Here is a 20,000-nt window from a genome sequence, read left to right as displayed (position 1 = left end):
CGCCACCATCCATCAGGCCTGGAGTCTGTTTTATGCCCCAGCCGGTGCAGACAGGGCATCCTGTAGTAAATATGAGCACGCTTCCTCGCGCTGCCACGCCGTCTCTACATCACTCCCGCCCCCCTCTCTCGCTAGAGAGCTCGCTACTGGTCTCCCCTATTGATTTCCTCTCCCATTCAGAGGCCAGTTAACAGTGGCCACTAGAAACGCCGACCTAAATACGATACGCTCAGCCATCAGGTCCATTTCTGCAAAGTGCAGACTGTAAATGACTGTAGTATACATTCAGTTCAACGTATATGAGATGCTATAAATCTGCTATTTGTTTTTAAAGAGAACCCATATGTTCTGTTTTTGACTGAGTCTAAAAGCTTTTGGACAAATGAAAGCGCATATTGTGAAGACATTCCTGTAGTCGATGTCATGGGCTGTGTTTGGCCAGGTGTTATGGTCCGGAGAATCTGTCAGGTGAAGAGCATTATATTACTGGCTGCGAAGCTAGCAGGCTAGGCTCTACAGTATGGAAAGACAGAGAGAGAATGTGGAAGATGGAGCGAAAGATTGAGAGGGGAGGAGAGAGAGAAAGAGTGAGAGAGTGAGAGAGAGAGAGAGCGAGAGAGAGAGAGAGAGAGAGAGAGAGAGAGAGAGAGAGAGAGAAAGAAAGAGAGAAGAGTGGCAGCATTCACAGATGGAGGGTAATTAAAATTTAATCGCTCATGGTTGGTGCCGAGACCTTAATTACCCTGGAACGGAGCGGCAGAGTGGCAAAACACAGTTCAGAGTCCTGGCCATGAGAATCTGGCTCCTGAGTAGCCATTTAAAAACTTGTTTTCAGACTAATTTCTCTCACTCTACTCCCCCCCCCCCCCCCCCCCCCCCACGCACACACAAACACAAATCATTTGTTTCATCGGACATCATTGTTTATCTGTCTCACCAGATATCTCAAGAGTACTAGCTGTTGGTATCTTTCTCTAGTTCAGTTCAAATCCATGGCTCATTGGCATGGCTACAGTGAACTCTATGCATTAACATAGTGCTAAATATGTGGTTGCCTCTCAGACAGTGTGTGGGTGTGAATAGATATTCGAGCGTGGTGGGGCAGCGGTGTCGCGTCGTTTAAAAGCATCAGCTAAGTACCAGTCAACTTTTCATATAACTCTTCTATATGTAACTTATTTTTATATTCATATACACTTATATTATATAACTCTTATGTCAACTTAGATATAACTTTCATCCTACTCTCTACTCTCTGATTTGCTGTCACCCACAGTTTTTTTTCTGCTCACTCTCTTAGTTTAGGTTCAGCATTTGACCCCTTAACAACCTGTGTTGCCAGGCAAAATGGATACATGTTTTGGGAAAAAAAATGGATATCTATAAAAAATAGATAATGATACTATTGACATAATGTAAGCATGTTAGCGTGGATGTTTAGAACACACACGCACACACACACACACACACACACACACACACACACACACACACACACAGTCACTGACTCTCTTTGTGTTTGTCTCTCTGTAGTGACATTGCTGGACTCCATGTCTGCGCTGGGAGACCTGGGCTGGGAAGCATATCCAGCTGAAGGGGTAAGTGTGTGTCCAGTAAAACGCTGCACCTATTACGCATGCATTCAACTGCTCAGCTCGTCATCACTCTAACATCCGCTAGGACTGACCTATATGACTTCATGGCTTGTAAAATGCAACTGCGAGGTGACGCCATTGTATGGATGTCATTACAACACTGTTTGCCATGTTTTGGCAGTTCCGTGTGTGTGTGTGTGTGTGTGTGTGTGTGTGTGTGTGTGTGTTTATGTGTTTGTGTGTGTGTTTGTGTTTGTGTTTGTGTGTGTGTGTGTGTGTGTGTGTGTGTGTGTGTATGTTTCTATTTTATTCAGTTTTATGAACTTCGTACTGGCAGTCCTCACAATGTTCTGGGTGTACTGCCGACTCAAGCCCATCTGGCTCCGTGTTTCTCTCAACACTCACTCTCTCTAACTCAGCCAGGCTGTCCCCTTCTCCTCCTTACCTCTCCTTCTTCTCCCCCTTTCTCTCTCACTCTCTCACTTTCTATTCTGCATCTGCCTCTCTTGTTCTCTCCCTCTGTCATTCTCTTTCCCTCCATCCCTCCCTGTTTCCCTTACTCACAATTCAATTCAATTCAATTTGATTCATTGTGATTCAATATTTTAGTGTTGCCAAGTTACATAGAACATGAACACATAGACTCAGAAGAGAAACCAAAACATTAGATTCCAAAGATGTGGCAAAAACACACCCACACATGTCAGACACATGCCGACACCCACCTTCTATCTCTCCCTCTCTATCTCTCTATCTCTCTCTGAACTCTCTTCTGTGCGAGTCTTCCCCAGCGAGGCCACTGGGTTCAACTGCGACTGAAGTCACTGGCAGTGTGGGCTACGGATGAACACGCTGCTCTGAAATAGCAGCCAGGATAAAAGAGCATCGCCTCATGCTCATGGATATTCATGAACTGAGATGTGTGCGCACACACACACACTCATACACACCAACACAAATAGACACACACACACACACACACACACACACACACACAAAACACACACACACACACACACACACACACACACACAGGGTGGGTTGGAGTATCATGGGAAAGTGCACAGGATGAAGTGCAGCTCCATGTTTTTATAAATAGTCTCAACTTGGCCAATGCAGCCCAGATCATCAGACTGGGAGGAGGAAGATGAGGAAGAGGAGGGCGAAGAGTGCAGTGAGGTTGTCTGGTCGTCACACAGGACAGGTGGAAAGGGCAGTGGTGTTATGAAAGCGGCAGATGTTGACCACTCCACGGGCTGCGTGGACTGCGCTCCAAACCTGAAACTCAATCCCTCCCCTTACGCATATGAGGTTCCCAAAGACGAAGGGAAAGCAGAAAAAAAACACATACGACAGAACAGAGGTGCCCAAGACAGATATGAAAAGGAGTGAGAGAGACAGAGAGAGAGAGAGACAAAGAGAGAGAGAGAGAGGGAGAAAGAGAGATAGAGAGAGAGATGAACATGCAAGAACGAGTTTGGTTTGAGGTTGATGTTGACTGAGCCCTCCTCCATCTTTTGTCATGTGACTTCCCTTCCCGGCAGCGGCCTAAAAATAATCAAGCTGGCGAGGTCCACAGTGAGCTTAAAGAGAATCTGTCTTGGAGGGTTTTCACAGTGTGGCCTTTTAAATGATTCAGCAGCAAGGAGAAAGCGACCGTGGCAGATAGCCTCACGTTCCTACAGGACGCAGCCGCTGGATACCCTGCTGCCTGCTCTCTCTCTCTCTCCCTCTCTTTCTTTCTCTCTCTCTCTCTCTCTCTCTCTCTCACACACACACATTTCTGATTGGTCATTAGACGTCTAAATCCAGAGACAAGGATGATTTTTACAAATTATTTCTCCAAGAGATACACAGTACACAGTATTACATAGCAGCTCAATTTTTCAGGTGCATTTTTTTTGTAGTGGAGAAAAAAACAGACTAGTCTTGTATGGTAATACGCTTTCTGCTCAATTTTGCTGCCATGTTGTAAATGTAAGTGTTTGCCCTGACCCTGCAGTGCACGTCTGATTAGGAGATGAGGTGTGTGTGTGTGTGTGTGTGTGTGTGTGTGTGTGTGTGTGTGTGTGTGTGTGTGTGTGTGTGTGTGTGCGGATGTGGGTGCACCGTACCTCTTCCCACACTTCTCTGGTGTCTGTGCCGGCCTGACCGCTGGTGAGAGTCGGCCAGTGCAGGAATCGAGATGAAAAGGAGAGGAGAGGAGTGGGGTTGGGCTGTACATCACAGCTGTCTCTGCAGGGAGCCACAGCAAAACCTAGAGGGCAGCCAACTCACTGGATGTCTCTTTCTACGTATATCTGTCCATCTATCTTACCTCTCTTATCTCTCTATATCACACTTTCTCTCGGTCTCTCTATCTCTCCCTCTGTATCTCTCTGTCTCCCTTTCTTTATCTTTCACACTTTATTCTACTTTGTGTCCTTTTGCTTTCTTTTTCTTTCGCTTTCTTTCCAGATTCCAAATTGAACAGAGGAACTGACACTGTGACGCCGTATGCATAAGAAAAAGTAATGCAGCCAGATGTTATGGTAGAGTACAGTATGTGCCATGGAGTCAGTGCGAAAAGTAATGCAGCCAGATGTTAAGGTAGAGTACAGTATGTGCCATGGAGTCAGTGCGAAAAGTAATGCAGCCAGATGTTATGGTAGAGTACATTATGTGCCATGGAGTCAGTGCGAAAAGTAATCAATGCTGACAGTACTGTCTAGCAGTTCTCTGATGTTAAAAAAAACCTTTCAATTACCTTAAAAGGTGTTGTGGCGCTCTGATGCTATATAGACACAGCCCAGTCTCAAGGACTCCAAATGTTCTTAGTGAACTAAACTTGTGTGTAATAATCATCTCCAGGTGACTAGTTATGTGGTGTCTCTCTCAAAGTTGTCCTTTAAAACAAAGTGACCAGACACTGCCCAGCCTTGTGCCTCTGTGGCTAAATCCATTAATATGGGGGAGACTGCGAGGACACTAAGGCATTTAAGTCGTCGTGAGCTTGTTTGAAATGTGCGAGGACGCTCCTGCACCAGCTTCTGTACTCGTGGCAGGGTGCTGGTAGGACGTTTCACTGAAGTACGTGCTACATGGCGGCCTGAACGCTACGTCTGACGGCTCCTAAGCGGAGATTGTCATGTTCATCTTTGACCTGTACCCCCCCCCCCCCCCTGTCGGTGTGCCTCTCACTCCCCCCCATCCCCCATGAGAAAGCAGAGAAAAGGGGCTGTTGGGGTGCTGGTGTAACGTTGTTCCCCGAGGTTCCCAGACCTTACTCACCTCCGGTGGGTATTTGGCTTAGTGACTCAATCGTCTGCCACTTGACCCACAGAGGTCAGATCCAAAACAACCCACCCAGGGCCAGATGTGAAGGCTTGTGCTTAGGATCAAGACGGACAGATAATAGTCTTTTATTTATGTAGTGGTTTCTCCCGCCCCATACCCTCCATTTCATTTGCTCATTTGTCTTTCGTCTTATTTTTTGAGTGGGTGGGGGGATGGTGGGGGGGGGGGGTTAGTCAGAATGACATGGTGAAGGACATAAACCAGGTAAACATAATGACGGCTTACCCCTTCCTCTATCCCCTCAGGGGAGGAAAAATGGAAAGACAGAAAAAACAAGGGCTTTTTGGGGGATTTGAAGCCAATTAGGCTCTAAGTATCTCAAACTACCAGATGATTATGGGGGCCAAAATGAACTGAAGCCAATGAAGGGTTCGGCTGAGCCCCCCCGATTCGGCATCTTTGCCCGGCTTCAAAGCCGTCGGGCCGTCTGCCTGGTGATTGCTGAGTGGAGCTGAGGCAGACCAGATGAAGTGCCCTGGACCGAGGCCCAGCTGGGGACCACTAATTATGGGGCAGGGGCTCCTGTTGATGAAGAGGGAGTGTGTGTGTGAGTATCTGAGTTTTTGTGTGAGTGTCAGCGTGTGTGTGCGTGTGTCTTAGTTTTGTGTGTATGTGTGTGTGTGTGTGTGTGTGTGTGTGTGTGTGTGTGTGTGTGTGTGTGTGTAAGACACACAAGATGTTGTTTGTGGGAGTGTGTCTGAGTATCTGAGTGTGTGTGTGTGTGTGTGTGTGTGGTATGTGTGTGTGGTGTGTGTGTGTGTGTGTGTGTGTGTGTGTGTGTGTGGTATGTGTGTGTGTGTGTGTGTGTGTGGTATGTGTGTGTGGTATGTGTGTGTGTGTGTGTGTGTGTGTGTGTGTGTGTGTGTGTGGTATGTGTGTGTGGTATGTGTGTGTGTGTGGTGTGTGTGTGTGTGTGTGTGTGTGTGTGTGTGGTATGTGTGTGTGTGTGTGTGTGTGTGTGTTTGTGTGTGTGTGTGTGTGTGTGTTTGTGTGGTATGTGTGTGTGTGTGTGTGTGTGTGTGTGTGTGTGTGTGTGTGTGTGTTTGTGTGTGTGTGTGTGTGTGTGTGTGTGTGGTATGTGTGTGTGTGTGTGTGGTATGTGTGTGTGTGTGTGTGTGTGTGTGTGTGTGTGTGTGTGTGTTTGTGAAGGGGGTGATGGCTAGGGAGAGAGTGGAAGTGCTATGAGCACGGCACAGCTGCTGCGAAATCCTATATGACCAAACATTGTAGAAAATGATTCAGCCATTAGGCCACGTCAATCTCTGCCCAAGCCGCACCATTCCAGACTCCAGGTCTCTCCAGCGCGGTCAGAGAAGTTTCCAGAAAGGTTCAGCTCAGACTGGCTCTGAAAATAAATAAATAAGAAACCATAAACCTGTCTTTATCCCTGTGTAAATACTCAGCAAAATGCCATCATTATTGCACTCTGGGGAAGGAATACAGTTTTCTTTCTGGGAGAAGTTTAGTGACTGTGGCACTTTGATCTGCGAATGTCTGACTGTTAGCAACATGGCACACATGGACCTGCTTAATGCTAAGATGGGTCTGTAATTGACCCTTGTTCTTTTGTCTTTTTTTCTTCGGTTTTCCATTTCTTTCTTTCTTTCTTCCTTTCTTTTTTCCTTCATTTCTTTCTTTCTTTCTTTCTTTCTTTCTTTAATTTTTATCCCTTCGACATTTTTTTTTCAATAATCTATTGGGAGACCCATGTGTATTGCATTATAATTGCGTTTTGACATCACAATGATTCGCTGTGGAAACCTCCTGCTTGTCCTGGCCAGTCGGTCCGCCGTGGGACTGAAAGCCCACTGAAGCCTAATATCTGAGCTGATGTGGAAAACGTATTCCGCTCAGGAACTGACCATCAAAACCAGGCCCCCGCAGTGGATTAGAAACAGGTGAACGCTTCTCTCGCTGCATCAGACAGACTGACTGCCATGCCGGGTGTTAGCACATCAGGAGGGTTGTGTGTGTGTGTGTATGTGTGTGTGTGTGTGTGTGTGTGTGTGTGTGTGTGTGTGTGTGTGTGTGTGTGTGTGTGTGTGTGTGTGTGTGTGTGTGTGTGTGTGTGTGTGTGTGTGTGTGTGTGTGCGTGGGTTTTCAGCCTGTCAAAAATAATTGTGGTGAGAAGATTGCAGGTTCAGCCGTCTCTCGCTCTCAGCCACCCTGCTCCACTCTGTGCCGTGCCGCGCCACGCAGATTATACGCCACTCCGCCCTCATTTGCATCTTTATCGCCGTGGTGAAATCACCGGGAAAAGTTTCTCAGAGAGCAGACCGACTGCCAGGGTTTTGATGCTGAGTGTTTGTGTCCATGTGTGTTTGTACGCATTTTTGAATTCTTGTGAATGTTTGTGAGTTCATGTGTGTGCGTGCGTGTGTGTGTGTGTGTGTGTGTGTGTGTGTGTGTGCGTGTGTGTGTGTGTGTGTGTGTGTGTGTGTGTGAGAGAGAGAGAGAGAGTATGTGTGTGTGTGTGTCTCTGTGTTTGTGTTTGTGTGTGTGTCTGTGTCTGTGCATGTATGTGTGTGTGTTTTCTCTCACGGATTGATACTGAATTAAAGGATGCTGTGCTACTCCTCTGCTCTCTCTACTTCTCACAAAAATAGAGGCAAGATGAGAGTGTGGGGGGGGGGGTCATAGAGTGGCTGTGAAGTTGTTCTGGTTATGCTGGTTGTTCCGTAGCCTTAATAAATGACTTTCCCACCAGCATAGATCTGTGTTTCCTTTCAGCAATCTGATTCTGTGGGCTGAATCAGAAGTGTCAGGCATTCATGAGAGCAGCCTTCCGACTGCCTCGCCTGGCTCTTTGCCTTTTTTCTTCTTCTTCTTCTTCCTTAAGGAATAGAAATGTTTTCTTACTCATGCGAGAAGTGTTCTCAATTACAGAGCCTTGCAGAAGTGGAAGCAGATGGCTCCCTAACATTGGGAGACAAAGTGGCTCTCTATGACTCCCGATGCTGCCGGACGCTCTCGCATGTGCATGCATAACCACACACTGTGTACACACACACACAGACACACACACACACACACACACACACACACACACACACACACACACGCTCAAATAATTGTTCACATGCAAAGGACTCGCACACTTTTTCACACTCACATTTCACATATTAGAGAACATACTGACGGCATCCCCATTGTCCTGTCCACAGCCACATTACAATAGCCTGGAAAAATCCAAATTCTGGTGACTTATGATTGGGATTCCTTTCCAACACTTGCAACGCGACAGGCACTAACTTTGAAATCACTGGTCCAGCCTTACCAATCACTTTGAACCAGAGATTCCTAACGTTTCTTCCTACTTCCCCTAAACTTCACAAAATGACAATATACAGCATTAACAGTCAGGAAACAATGTATGTGGGTCTAACTTTGCTGTAAATAAATGTCTGCATTTTTCCACCTGCATTTTTTGATGTTTTCAGGTGTTGCCACTTCTGTTTATCACAATAAGTTTCGGTTTCATCTTCCCTCTCATCGCTGATTGGCCTGACATATTTCTTGTCTGAGGGAAACAACCCAAACTAAAATCTCCCTGAAAGGGGATCTACGATGGGTGGGGCCAGGCTAACATTAGAATGCACGTTGTGTAGCTTTCCTTGCTCCATTTTGATGGTGTGATGTATGCATATTCATATGGATGTACTTCATTTCATTAATGTGTCTATTATATTTTGGCCTTCATGGTCATAAGCCCACATTAAGTATGCATGTCATGGATGAGGTATTGTCATATATTTTAATAATATGACAAATATATTTTATTACTCAGATAATACATAAACTTGCATGTGCTGTAATATTCAGTGCCTGAGGACGCCATATTAAGTGGGGTCTAAATTTCATTTCAACATTGCCTTACTGAGACACAAGGGAGTTTCAGGTCCGTCCAACAGAAATAACACAGTACTCTTGAGAAAGACTGAACTGACATGAACACTAACTGATGTTTGGTGTTTCTCGGCAGTGGGAGGAGATTAGCGTGATGGACGAGCGGAACACGCCCATGCGCACCTACCAGGTGTGCAACGTGATGGAGGCCAACCAGAACAACTGGCTGCGCACACGCCACATCGCCCGCGACGGCGCCCAACGCGTCTACGTGGAGATCAAGTTTACGCTGCGTGACTGCAACAGCCTTCCCGGGGTGCCGGGCACCTGCAAGGAGACCTTCAACATGTACTACTACGAGTCCAACAACCCCAGCCTGTGGTACATCAAGGAGAGCCAGTATGTCAAGATTGACACCATTGCCGCCGACGAGAGCTTCACGCAGGTGGACGTGGGTGACCGCGTCATGAAGCTGAACACGGAGGTGAGGGACATCAGCAACCTGGGCAAGAAGGGCTTCTACCTGGCCTTCCAGGACGTGGGCGCCTGCATCGCACTGGTGTCCGTGCGCGTCTTCTACAAGAAGTGCCCGCTCAGCGTGGTCAACCTGGCGCAGTTCCCGGACACGGTGACGGGCGGCGACTCAGCGCTGGTGGAAGTGCGCGGCGCGTGCGTCAACGACTCGGAGGAGGCCGAGCCGCCGCGCATGTACTGCAGCGCCGACGGAGGCTGGCTGGTGCCTATCGGCCGCTGTGCCTGCAAGCCGGGCTTTGAGGAGCACAAGAACTACTGCCAGCGTGAGTAGAAGGGGCTTTGACCTGCATGGCTTTGAGTCTATGCTGTTTCTTGCTATGTGCGAGTTTGTCAGTAGTACAGTAAAATGCTCAGCGCAAAGGCTTCAGCCAGTTTGAGTGCGAATGCCTGTTACTTTCTGTGCTGGTCTCTTACTGGAATCAGGAGGGCTTTGCTGGTTCTCTCTGGTGTTAGACATACTCAGGGAAGAGTCACTAGTCTTTTAAAAAACGAGTCAATGGAATATTTACATAGATATGTGACTTATACTGTAGATAGGGTCACTGGCTTTGAGCAACCCAGGATCCATAATCATTGTGAATGCTTGTTTGTGGGCTCTGTGTGGAAGTGCTTTGGTTTACATTGCACTTCTCTGTTGTACATGTTGCCTCTGTTTTTGGTGACCGAGTCATGCTTAGATGCTTAGCTTTGTCTGCTGGTGTTTTTTAAAGTGCATCCTCGGAACATCTGCCACTTCTAAACATCCCTTTTACTAAAGTCGTGAGCATTCAATGCGTAGTTTATACTGTAATGTGTGAAAGGCAGCTATAAAGAGACATTTGGAAAAATTGAAACAAATACAAATGACGTATTTTAACACTGGAATTGTGAACATTGCATTTGAGGAGAGAGAGAGAGAGAGAGAGAGAGAGAGAGAGAGAGAGAGAGAGAGAGAGAGAGAGAGAGAGAGAGACAGACAGACAGACAGACAGACAGAGAGAGAGAGAGAGAGAGAGAGAGAGAGACAGAGACAGAAAGAGAGAGGGGGGTATAGCAGGAGAGATGGAGAGAGTAGGAGAGATGGAGATGCAGTTCTTAGTTTACATGCATACTGTACATTCTTAGTTTATGTGTGTGAGAGAGAGAGTTGTGGGTATTTCGGGAAGAACGAAGGTTTGAGGGTGCTGGAAACTGACATGTAACAGTGCAGGCATGGGGGGGAGGCTGTAGTCTGAGTTGACTCACAGTGGGGAATTCAGTCTGCTGCCTCTAGCAGACAATGCAGTCTGTAGCCTACAGACAGCCTGAAGCAGTGGGTGTGCTGACATGTGACTATGTGTGTGTGTATGTGTGTGTGTGTGTGTGTGTGTGTGTGTGTGTGTGTGTGTGTGTGTGTGTGTGTGTGTGTGTGTGTGTGTGTGTGCGCGCGCACATTTATTTTCTCTGCTGTTTGCTCTTGCTGTTTGTGACTCTATAATGATTTTTCTGTATAGCGCTGGCATGTTTAAAAATGAAACGAACCCTTTAATTGCGACATAACTAACGGTGAATCCCAGTACTACCCCTTCCCCCATCAATTCACCATTCCCCTCCATTTTGGGTGTTCCTGGGTTTTGGCAGGGTGTCCCGGTTCTGACAAAGATAAAGGATTAGTGTGATCTATCCCTCCAAATGCCCCTCCAAATGAAACATATTCAGATGCGGGTTAGATTATAAGGGATAGAACATGTTCCCAGAAAGCTAAGTAAACAGTTAGACAGGAAGTAAAATAAGCCAAAACTTTTTAGTATGTAGTCGCAGTAGTTATAAAAAAGTATGAAATCGATCAAAAAAAAAGTAACAGCACACCATTTTTTTTGCCCTTTGATCCGTCCTGCAAATTTACTCAGAAGACAAGCGTTGTCCCACTCCCTAGGTATTTTATTCCACACCCCTTGTTACTCCATCCTGAAGGGGCACTCTAAAGCAGTGGGGCAAAGGAAGGAGAAATTCTCACTTCTCTCGCACCTCTGTAAGGAACCATCAAATTCACCTTTCCTTTCGCTGTTCCTCCCTCCTCTCTCCCTCTCTCCAACTCTCCTTCTTCCCTTTCTCCCTCTTTCTCTCTCTCCATCTCTCCCTTTCTCCAACTCCTTTTCTCCTTCTCTCTCAGCCCCTGTCCCTCTGGGCCTCCACAGCGGCCCCGTAGTGCGTCTCCACGTGCCGCTCATCTGAAAAACACGCCGAAATTGGTGCGCGCCAGCTTCCCTGTGTCTCGAGGAGGATTGCGGGGGGAGGGCGAGAGCGAGGGGAATTGTTGTTGCGCAGAAGCAATTTTCTCTCTCATTCTCCAACACAATTTAGTTACTGTATTTATTTATCTGCAGAAAGGCAAGCAACATGTGATGTTTTTTTTTCTCTTTGTTGTTGGAATGGGATGGATTGAGCACAATAATTTGTCTCGGAGAGAGAGAGAGAGAGAGAGAGAGAGAGAGAGAGAGAGAGAGAGAGAGAGAGAGAGAGAGAGAGAGAGAGAGAGAGAGAGGAAGGAGAGAGAGAGAGAGAGGGAGAGAGAGGGAGAGAGAGAGGGGGGGGGGTATAGCAGTAGGAGAGATGGAGTAGATGCAGTTCTTAGTTTACATGCATGTGTGTGTGAGAGAGAGTTGTGGGTATTTTGGGAAGAACGAAGGTTTGAGGGTGCTGGACATGTACTGACATGTAACAGTGCAGTCGAGAGAGAGAGGGGGGGGGGGGGGGTATAGCAGAGAGGGGGTAGATGCAGATCTTAGTTTACATGTATGTGAATATACGAGTGCATGTGTTTTGACTTTATAGGTTTTTGTGTTGGCATGTGTTTGTGTCACTTTGTATTTGTATATTACTGTATACATTCTGCTCCTGTGTTTGTGAATATGGTTCTGTGTGTGTGTGTGTGTGTGTGCGTGTGTGTGTGTGTGTGTGTGTGTGTATGGGACCTCTTGGCTGCTGCATCTCTGTACCTTGCTAATGACAACTGAGTGGGCTCATGTCGTCTGGTAATGGCCTGGATAGAACCCCAGAAAGAGGCTGGCAGTGATGCTGATGACACACACACACACACACACACACACACACACACACACACACACACGCACGCGCACACACACACACACCAGAGCAGCTGGCTACAAGCTGTTTAGGCTGCAGTAAAATCCATGTAATTCACTCTCCCTTGCATCCTCTGCTAGAAAACTAGAAAACACAAAAAATTAAACAAGTAAAAAGGAAATAATACATGTATGTTGATCTAGCCCCCTATTAGCAAAGTATTCACAACACCTAGAATGCATTTGCATACAACCCACATTTGAGCTATGAATAAATTGACTTGAATACCGATTAATTAGCCTAACAACACAAAATCTCTGCAGGTGACATTTGATTCGCAACCCATGATTAGATAGATAGATAGATAGATAGATAGATAGATAGATAGATAGATAGATAGATACTTTATTGATCCCCAAGGGGAAGGTCTCAGTAGCATACAGACATCACACACACATTCACTAACAGCAGAAAAAAGTAATTAAAAGTATATAATATAAAAAACACAAAAAAGGACAGTAGAAGATAAAGAATAACTAAATATACTAAAATACAAATTATACTAAATAACACTTAATCTAAATCACTGACTGAGGCAGGGACTGAGCCAGTGATTCTCTGTACATAGTAATATATATATAACTATATTAAGAAAATGTATAAGTGTGGCCACAATCCGGCTGTGGCATGTAGGGAGGGGTTATGCATGCAGACAGACACACACACACACACACACAGACACACACACACACACTCACAATGACACACATACTGTACACACACACACACACACACACTAACACACATATTCAGCCCTATCTAGCTCTCGATCTCTGTGCTGCCATTTTGAAAAGGGAAGTGGACCTCTGTGGTGATTCATTTCTCTCTGAATACTATTAGTCTGAGTTATGTCAGTGGTCAATAAAAAAAAAGAGAGTGAGGGGCCCACAAAGCCTCCTTAACAAGGCTGGAAACTCAATAAACAGCGAAAGAGGGCTGTGCACTGGCCGTAGGTCGACTCAGATGGGTTAGAGGCCTGTGGTCACCACAGAAAAGTGGATAATGATTTGGATGTATTGACAGAGAGAGGCCAAAGGGTCACGCACTGTATATCTCTGCTCACTTCAATGTGACTTATGGGTATGTGTGTGTGTGTGTGTGTGTGTGTGTGTGTGTGTGTGTGTGTGTGTGTGTGTGTGTGTGTGTGTGTGTGTCTCTGTGTGTGTGTGTCTGTGTGTGTGTGTGTGAGACTGTATGTCTTTGCTTGTGTGTTTTCTGTGTGTGTGTGTGTTTGTATGGGATTTTGGGGATTTGTGTTCATTATTTTGTAAATGGTAGTATGTGTGTATTTGTATGATTATCTGTAGTGTGTGTAGTCATGTGTATATTTCCAGTTCTCTGTTTTAGTGTGTGTGTGTGTGTGTGTGTGTGTGTGTGTGTGTGTGTGTGTGTGTGTGTGTGTGTGTGTGTGTGTGTGCCAGTGTGTGTCTCTAGCAGTTGTGCACAAAGCTGAAATTGAATCCAAACCTGACGTACACTTTACTGCTCAGTGTATTGAGCCGTCAGGCATCTCAGCCTTGAAATATAGCCAGTGGTGTGTGTGTTTATCTCTGTGTGTGTGCGTGTCTGTGTGTGTATGTGTGTGTTCCCTCCAAACCTATTTTCTCAGTGACTTCTTTATGTAAGAGAAAAGCACAACCTCATATTCACATTCGGTACTTGTGTCCCTGAGAAATGTTACCTTATGAGAGTTATTTGATGAAGTGTCTTTAGGCCCTGGCATTGTGCTCTGAGGTTCAGTGTACAGTCTAGTCTCCCACGCCTGCTTTGCTATGGGTGGGAAAGCTAATCTCCTAAGCCTTCTGTGAACGACCCTCGGCCCCTCTCTATTCCTCTCTCTCTCTCTGCCTTTCTGTATGCTGCCAGGCCAGCTGTAGAGGATTCTGATATGAACATAACTGCTGCGTTCATCGCATATTCAGTGCCCTCATCGACCGACGCCGTATTCCAAACGTGGGAACCTTCGGGGGTGTCCTCGCCGAGGTAGGCCAAGGGATTACTCTCTACGACTTCACAACTTCACACAGACGAAGCCCCGCTCCTATCTCGCAGGCACGTCGAGATCAGACGTCGTATGATGGATCAGTGAGATTAATGCTCTTACTGTAATCCTGCGTGTAGCTGCAGGAGCCATGGTGCGGCGTATTCAGTCGCACAGTAGGAATGTTACGCTTGTTTGGGAAGTCAATAACAGAGGTTATCATAGAGCAAGAAAATGAGCCTCTGAAGGCTGCTAGCAGGTGGGCCTTCAAGTGGTTATTGGCAAAGGCTGGATGTTTGATTCTTCCCATCGGAGGAATTGAGTCTTGAGAGCAACAGGACGGTGATGGAGAGGACTCAGCTTTATCTTTGCGCTCTTATTAGAGATGGAAGGGAGGAGGCGTTTAAAGAGGCTCCCACGTTCTCAGGCAAATCCTTCTGGTCGGAGTCTGTGAGACGACTCAACCATTCAAAAGCACTTCAGCTCAGGTCTCTGCAGACATGCTTTGTTTCCTGCCCAATGACCTCCTGGGCCTGGTGGTGTCTGTCTGAGTGTGGAGAGGCTTTGTGTGTTGTGAACAGTGTGACAGGCTTTGTGGCGGTGTGGCGGAGTATTACGACTTGCGTCCGGGGCCGGGATTTACCCACGACACGATTCCCCCTGTGCTTTTGAACGCCGTCAAGCTTCTTAGGTGTTGCAAAGGCATTGTTTATAAGCCCGTAAATAAATCATCTGTTCCGGAGGACGTGGGGAAACAAAAGCCGTTCAAGTCTCCATTTTGTCATTTGTTGTTTTATTTATTAATTTCGTCTCGCTTCCCCAGCCACCACCCCCCCCCCCCCTCCCCGGAGACTCTGCTACTGCCTTGTGAACAAACAGGGCCGCACCCCCCCAGCCAGAGACAGGCCCCCTCCACCACCGCCGCTGTTGCCTTGATGTATTCAAATGAGTGTCTTTTAGCTTGGCCTCTTTCATGTGGCAGAGGTGCTAATGGGTTCATTAGCGTGTCCTGTTCCTGCCCCCCCCCTCTCTCTCTCTCGCTTACAAATAGCACAACCTTCTAATTAGACATATTTCCCATTTGATGTAGTTGTTGCAGTTGTTGTTGTTGTTTTTGTTGTTGTTGTTGTTTTTCTGCTAAGGTAGAGAAGTGTGGCTTTTTATCATCTGCCCACTTTAATATCTGTCACCCTCTTACTCATTGTGTTTGTAGACCACTCAACTGAGGCTATCCCTGCCTCTTTAAATATTGATACAAACCCCTTCATGGATTCAACTCTCTACCTCTAACCGCCACCCCCCCCTCACCCCCCAACACACACACACACACACACACACACACACACACACACACACACACACACACACACACACACACACACACACACAACACACACACACACACACACACACACACACATTGCAAAAAGACTAATTGGCACTATTAGGAAAAGCAAACAGAATAATAGCCAGTGATGAAATCTAATTAGAGCAGCTGGGGATTGGCACAGAGCTGGATGGGAGGAGGTGGAGAGGTGGGGGGTGCGTGATGTGGGTATCGGGGCGTTATTGATTAGGTGCCTGTGGCTCCTGGACGCTGAGATGAGATGACACACTGGACAGACCACCTGTGCTGTCACTGTGCCACACGGTACCACAGCCTGGCATAGGCTGGCGTGGCCTGGCACCCTTCCTCTGAGGGGACCACATTCACCCCTGATGACGCAAATGTGCCTCTGCAAGCCGCATGAATTATTAATGCCTTGTGTTGCAAGATATTTGGTGTGAGAAAAAGGGGAGTGTTTTTTTTCCAGTGGATTGCTCTGTGTGTGTATCTATGTGTGTGTGAGTGTGTGTGTGTGTGTGTGTGTGTGTGTTTGTGTGTCTGTCTGTGTTCTTTTTTTCTAAAGCGCTAACTGAATTTTTAGCTAGGAGAGATGGCTTTTCAAGCCGTCTGGGGAGAACAAATTGAGCCATGCAGGAGGAATAGGATGAAGATGAGGAAGAGGAGGTGGGGGGGTGGGGTGGAGATGGTCTCTGAGTTCAGGATAGCCTTTGTCTGAGAGCTCCAGAGACTCTGCGCTAACAGAGCTGAATATAAAAGCCACCCACATTGTCAAAAAGACTGCAGACAGAAATCCCTTATATCACATATCATCTCAGTCAAGTTTGGCCTGACTTGAGGCACTAGATCTCCTCCTCTCCTCATAAGCTGCTCTGCTTTATGAAGCACATTGAGAGGTGCTGGATATTGCAGGATGTTATTGGATTTCCATGCAAATATCATTCAAACATAAAGCCTCAAGGCTCATAAAGTGTTCAATGACCCCCATCTCTATTTGATTAAAAAAGGAAAGCTAAAAGGCTGAAGGAGTTAGCTTGGCTGGAGTGAACTGGAGAGAACCACCCACATGGAGCATCTCCCACTGAGCCTGGCCTGGTGTAGCACTTCCCCTCACTCCCTTACAACTCAGAACCGCATCTCAGGGTCTGTCTTTGTAGCGCTGCTCCCTTGTCATCACACACGTACACCTCTTTATAGTCTCCCACTCCAGTATACCATCAACCAGTCAATGGCCATAACACACACACACACACACACACACACACATGGACACACACACACACACACACACACACACACACATACACACACACACACACACACACACACACACACACACACACACACGTGGGCAGCTCAGTAGTACCATTTCTCAACCTGTCCTACTGTGAAACTGGATCAGGGCTACTCTCCCTATTGTTCTTTCTCTCTCTCTCTCTCTCTCTCTCTCTCTCTCTCTCTCTCTCTCTCTCTCTCTCCCTCTCTCTTTCTGCTCACTTTCACTATCTACTCTCTCTCACTCTACCTCTTCATCGTTATCTATGTCTGTCTGAACATTCTCTCCTTCCCTCTCCATCTATGTCAGTTCTCTCTCTCTCTCTCTCTCTCTCTCTCTCTCTCCCACTCCCTGTGTGCCATGCTGCTGCTCTCTCTCCTCCCAGCGGAGCCTCTGTTCTGATTCCCTGTCCGACCCGACCCGTCTCCAGCTCTTCCCAGCCTTCTGCTGCAGTCCTCTCTGGGGTCCACTTGCAAACGGGCCCAGAGCGGGTTGTTCTGGTTCTGGCTGTGCCTCCCACGGGGAGTCCCATTAGGCAGCAGGAGCATTCATCAGGGCCCCGGCACAGCAGATCTGGGCCAGATGAAAACCGCCCTCCTCGCCCCCGGGTCCGATTCCTTTGTGTGGACGCTGGCACCGGTGCTCTGACGCTGGTCTCGGCGATGATGCTGATCCGGTCTGGCCACAGGTCAGGTGCTTATCAGCCTCCGCACAGAGCGGGGAGAGATCACAGAGCAGCTCAGATGAGCTGTGTGTGTGTGTGTCTGTGCGTGTGTGTGTGTGTGGCTACATTCACATTATTTTCAAAGCTAAAACAATCCTTGTCCATAGGAGCTCTATATGTGATGCGGTCTGTGTCCATACTACACTCCACATACTTACATCACATGACCATTCATGTTTGTCATGATGCTCACATTAGCTTCCGGCATACATGTAAGTAGCACTGTAAAATGCAGAATTTAATGCATTTAGTGCAATAGTTACCAGCAAAGACAGCAAGGTAACCAACGTTTGCAATTACTGTTGTTATCTATTGGGAAATCAAACATCTGATTTCTTGTTTTCTTCTGGGAAAGGATCCCAAAGAGTCTTTCCGAGAAGAATCATGTGAAAGGAGAATGATCAATCAGGGAAGGAAACAGTAGAATATATGTATTTGCATCATTGTTTTTGAACGCTGGCATGATTCTCTGTCCATATTAAAGTGTGTGTACTGTATGTGTGTGTGTGTGTGTGTGTGTGTGTGTGTGTGTGTGTGTGTGTGTGTGTGTAGAGGGATGGGCAGTGGTGTTAGGATTTGTGAGAGGCTTCTCAGATACTCCATGGATTGAGAATGAGGAAAGGTGTACAATGACTGTAAGACATGGAGACGGCTATAATCAGCAGTTGCCATCAGTAAGACATTGAGCCGGTTGTAATGTACCAGTGCAGATAATGAAACAAGATAAAAAGACCTGGCTCAGCCAGGCTCTGTAATATAGGTACTCTGATGGGCTTGGATCTGGCTATCTGTCTCTGATAGTCTAATTTAGACACCGCTGACTAGGTTACTCATTTCTCCCCCTGTCCTGTGCCCAGGATCTCTGCCTGTGGGCCTGTGCTGCTCTGATGCTGACATGGCTGACCACCTGCCTCTGACCGCCTGCCTGTCTGCCTGTCTGTCTGTCTGTCTGTCTGTGTAATCCCCTGTGCTCTCAGCAAATAACCCCAATCTGGAGCAGCAGGGGATTATGTAATCACCAGAATGACTCACCCATACAAACAGACACACATGCTCTCTCACCCCCTTTCTCTCTCTCTTTCCACTCTCTCTCTTTCCACTCTCTTTCCACTCTCTTCTTTCCGAGTTCACACTCTACACTTCTTTGTTTATTCTACTCTACTCTCTCAGTTGTTCTTTCTGTTCTCTCTTTCTCTTTGCCTCCTCCCTCTTTGTTTCTGTCCATTTTCTTCTGTCTGCTTTCTTCTCTCCTTCTCTCTCTCTCTCTCTCTCTCTCTGAACTGTTTCACACCTCTAGTGTGCCTTCCCTTTGCCTTGTTTACATGCCCTCTTTTACCCTCCGTTTACTCTTCTCTCTCTCTTTCCCCTGGCGAGTCTTTTTTTACTGTCCTCTGGTAATGCTTGCACTGCTCTATCTCTCTCTTCGTTTATCTCTCCTCTATTTCTCTGAATTTTCTCTCTCTATGCTTCCTGTTTATCTGCAACTCCTTATTCTCTCTCTCTCTCTCTCTCTCTCTCTCTCTCTCTCTCTCTACCTGACCTCTGGAGGGCTGAAGTGGGCCATGCATGCTGTCGGCGTCTGCCACAGCCAATTAGAGCGCGGCTGGTGGACCCAGACCTCCGCTGCCCAGTCACCTGTCATCTCCAGCTGCCTCCACTCCTCCATCGCTTACATACTCATCACTCTCTCTATCTCTCTTTCTCATTCACTCTCCCCGGCCCATCTCTCTATCTGTCTGCCCCCCCCCCCCCGTCTCCGTGTACCTCTGTATCTCTTGTGTCTGTCTGCATCTACCCAACCCGCCACATCACTTGCTGCCTGTCTTCTTCAGTTCCGTTCCGTCCAGCTCTGCACCGTTTACGCTTTTTTGGCGTGGACATTCGAAACAAGATGGCGATGTTGGAATATATACAGTAGAACATGTAAAGAATATGTACAGTCACGTATGGTTCTCTCTCCATGTCCCCCTCTCTCTTCCTAGCTGAGCCCACTCACTCCCATTCCTCTCACTGGGTTTAGGTTTTGCATTCTGCTCTGCCTGGGCTGGCTATTTCCATTCCTATATCTAGCCTCTTATCTTTCTGCTAAGTCTCCAGCAATTTTGTCCACGTATCTAACCATTATCCCTTCAGTCTGTCTACATTTCTGATGAAATCTGTATTCTTTGTAATCTTTGTAAGCTTTCTTGATGCCTCTCTCTCTTATCTCTTGCCTCATCCTACATTTTAATATGCATTGGCTAATCCCCCAGTCTTCA

The 20,000-nt window shown here is 46.9% G+C and overlaps 1 protein-coding gene across 1 annotated transcript in view; it reads left to right on the top strand.

Moving 5' to 3' along the window:
- Positions 1-20,000, top strand: part of epha4b (eph receptor A4b) — a 112,921-nt gene that overhangs the window by 11,662 nt on the left and 81,259 nt on the right. Inside the window, 2 exon segments of the mRNA XM_042099757.1 lie at positions 1,534-1,598; positions 8,914-9,574. Coding sequence (XP_041955691.1) covers positions 1,534-1,598; positions 8,914-9,574 — 726 coding nt within the window.

Source organism: Alosa sapidissima, chromosome 1 (assembly GCF_018492685.1).
Source record: "Alosa sapidissima isolate fAloSap1 chromosome 1, fAloSap1.pri, whole genome shotgun sequence".
NCBI classification, from domain to species: Eukaryota; Metazoa; Chordata; class Actinopteri; order Clupeiformes; family Clupeidae; genus Alosa; species Alosa sapidissima.
Note: the sequence above shows the minus strand (reverse complement) of the source record. Positions and strands in the feature narration are given on the sequence as shown.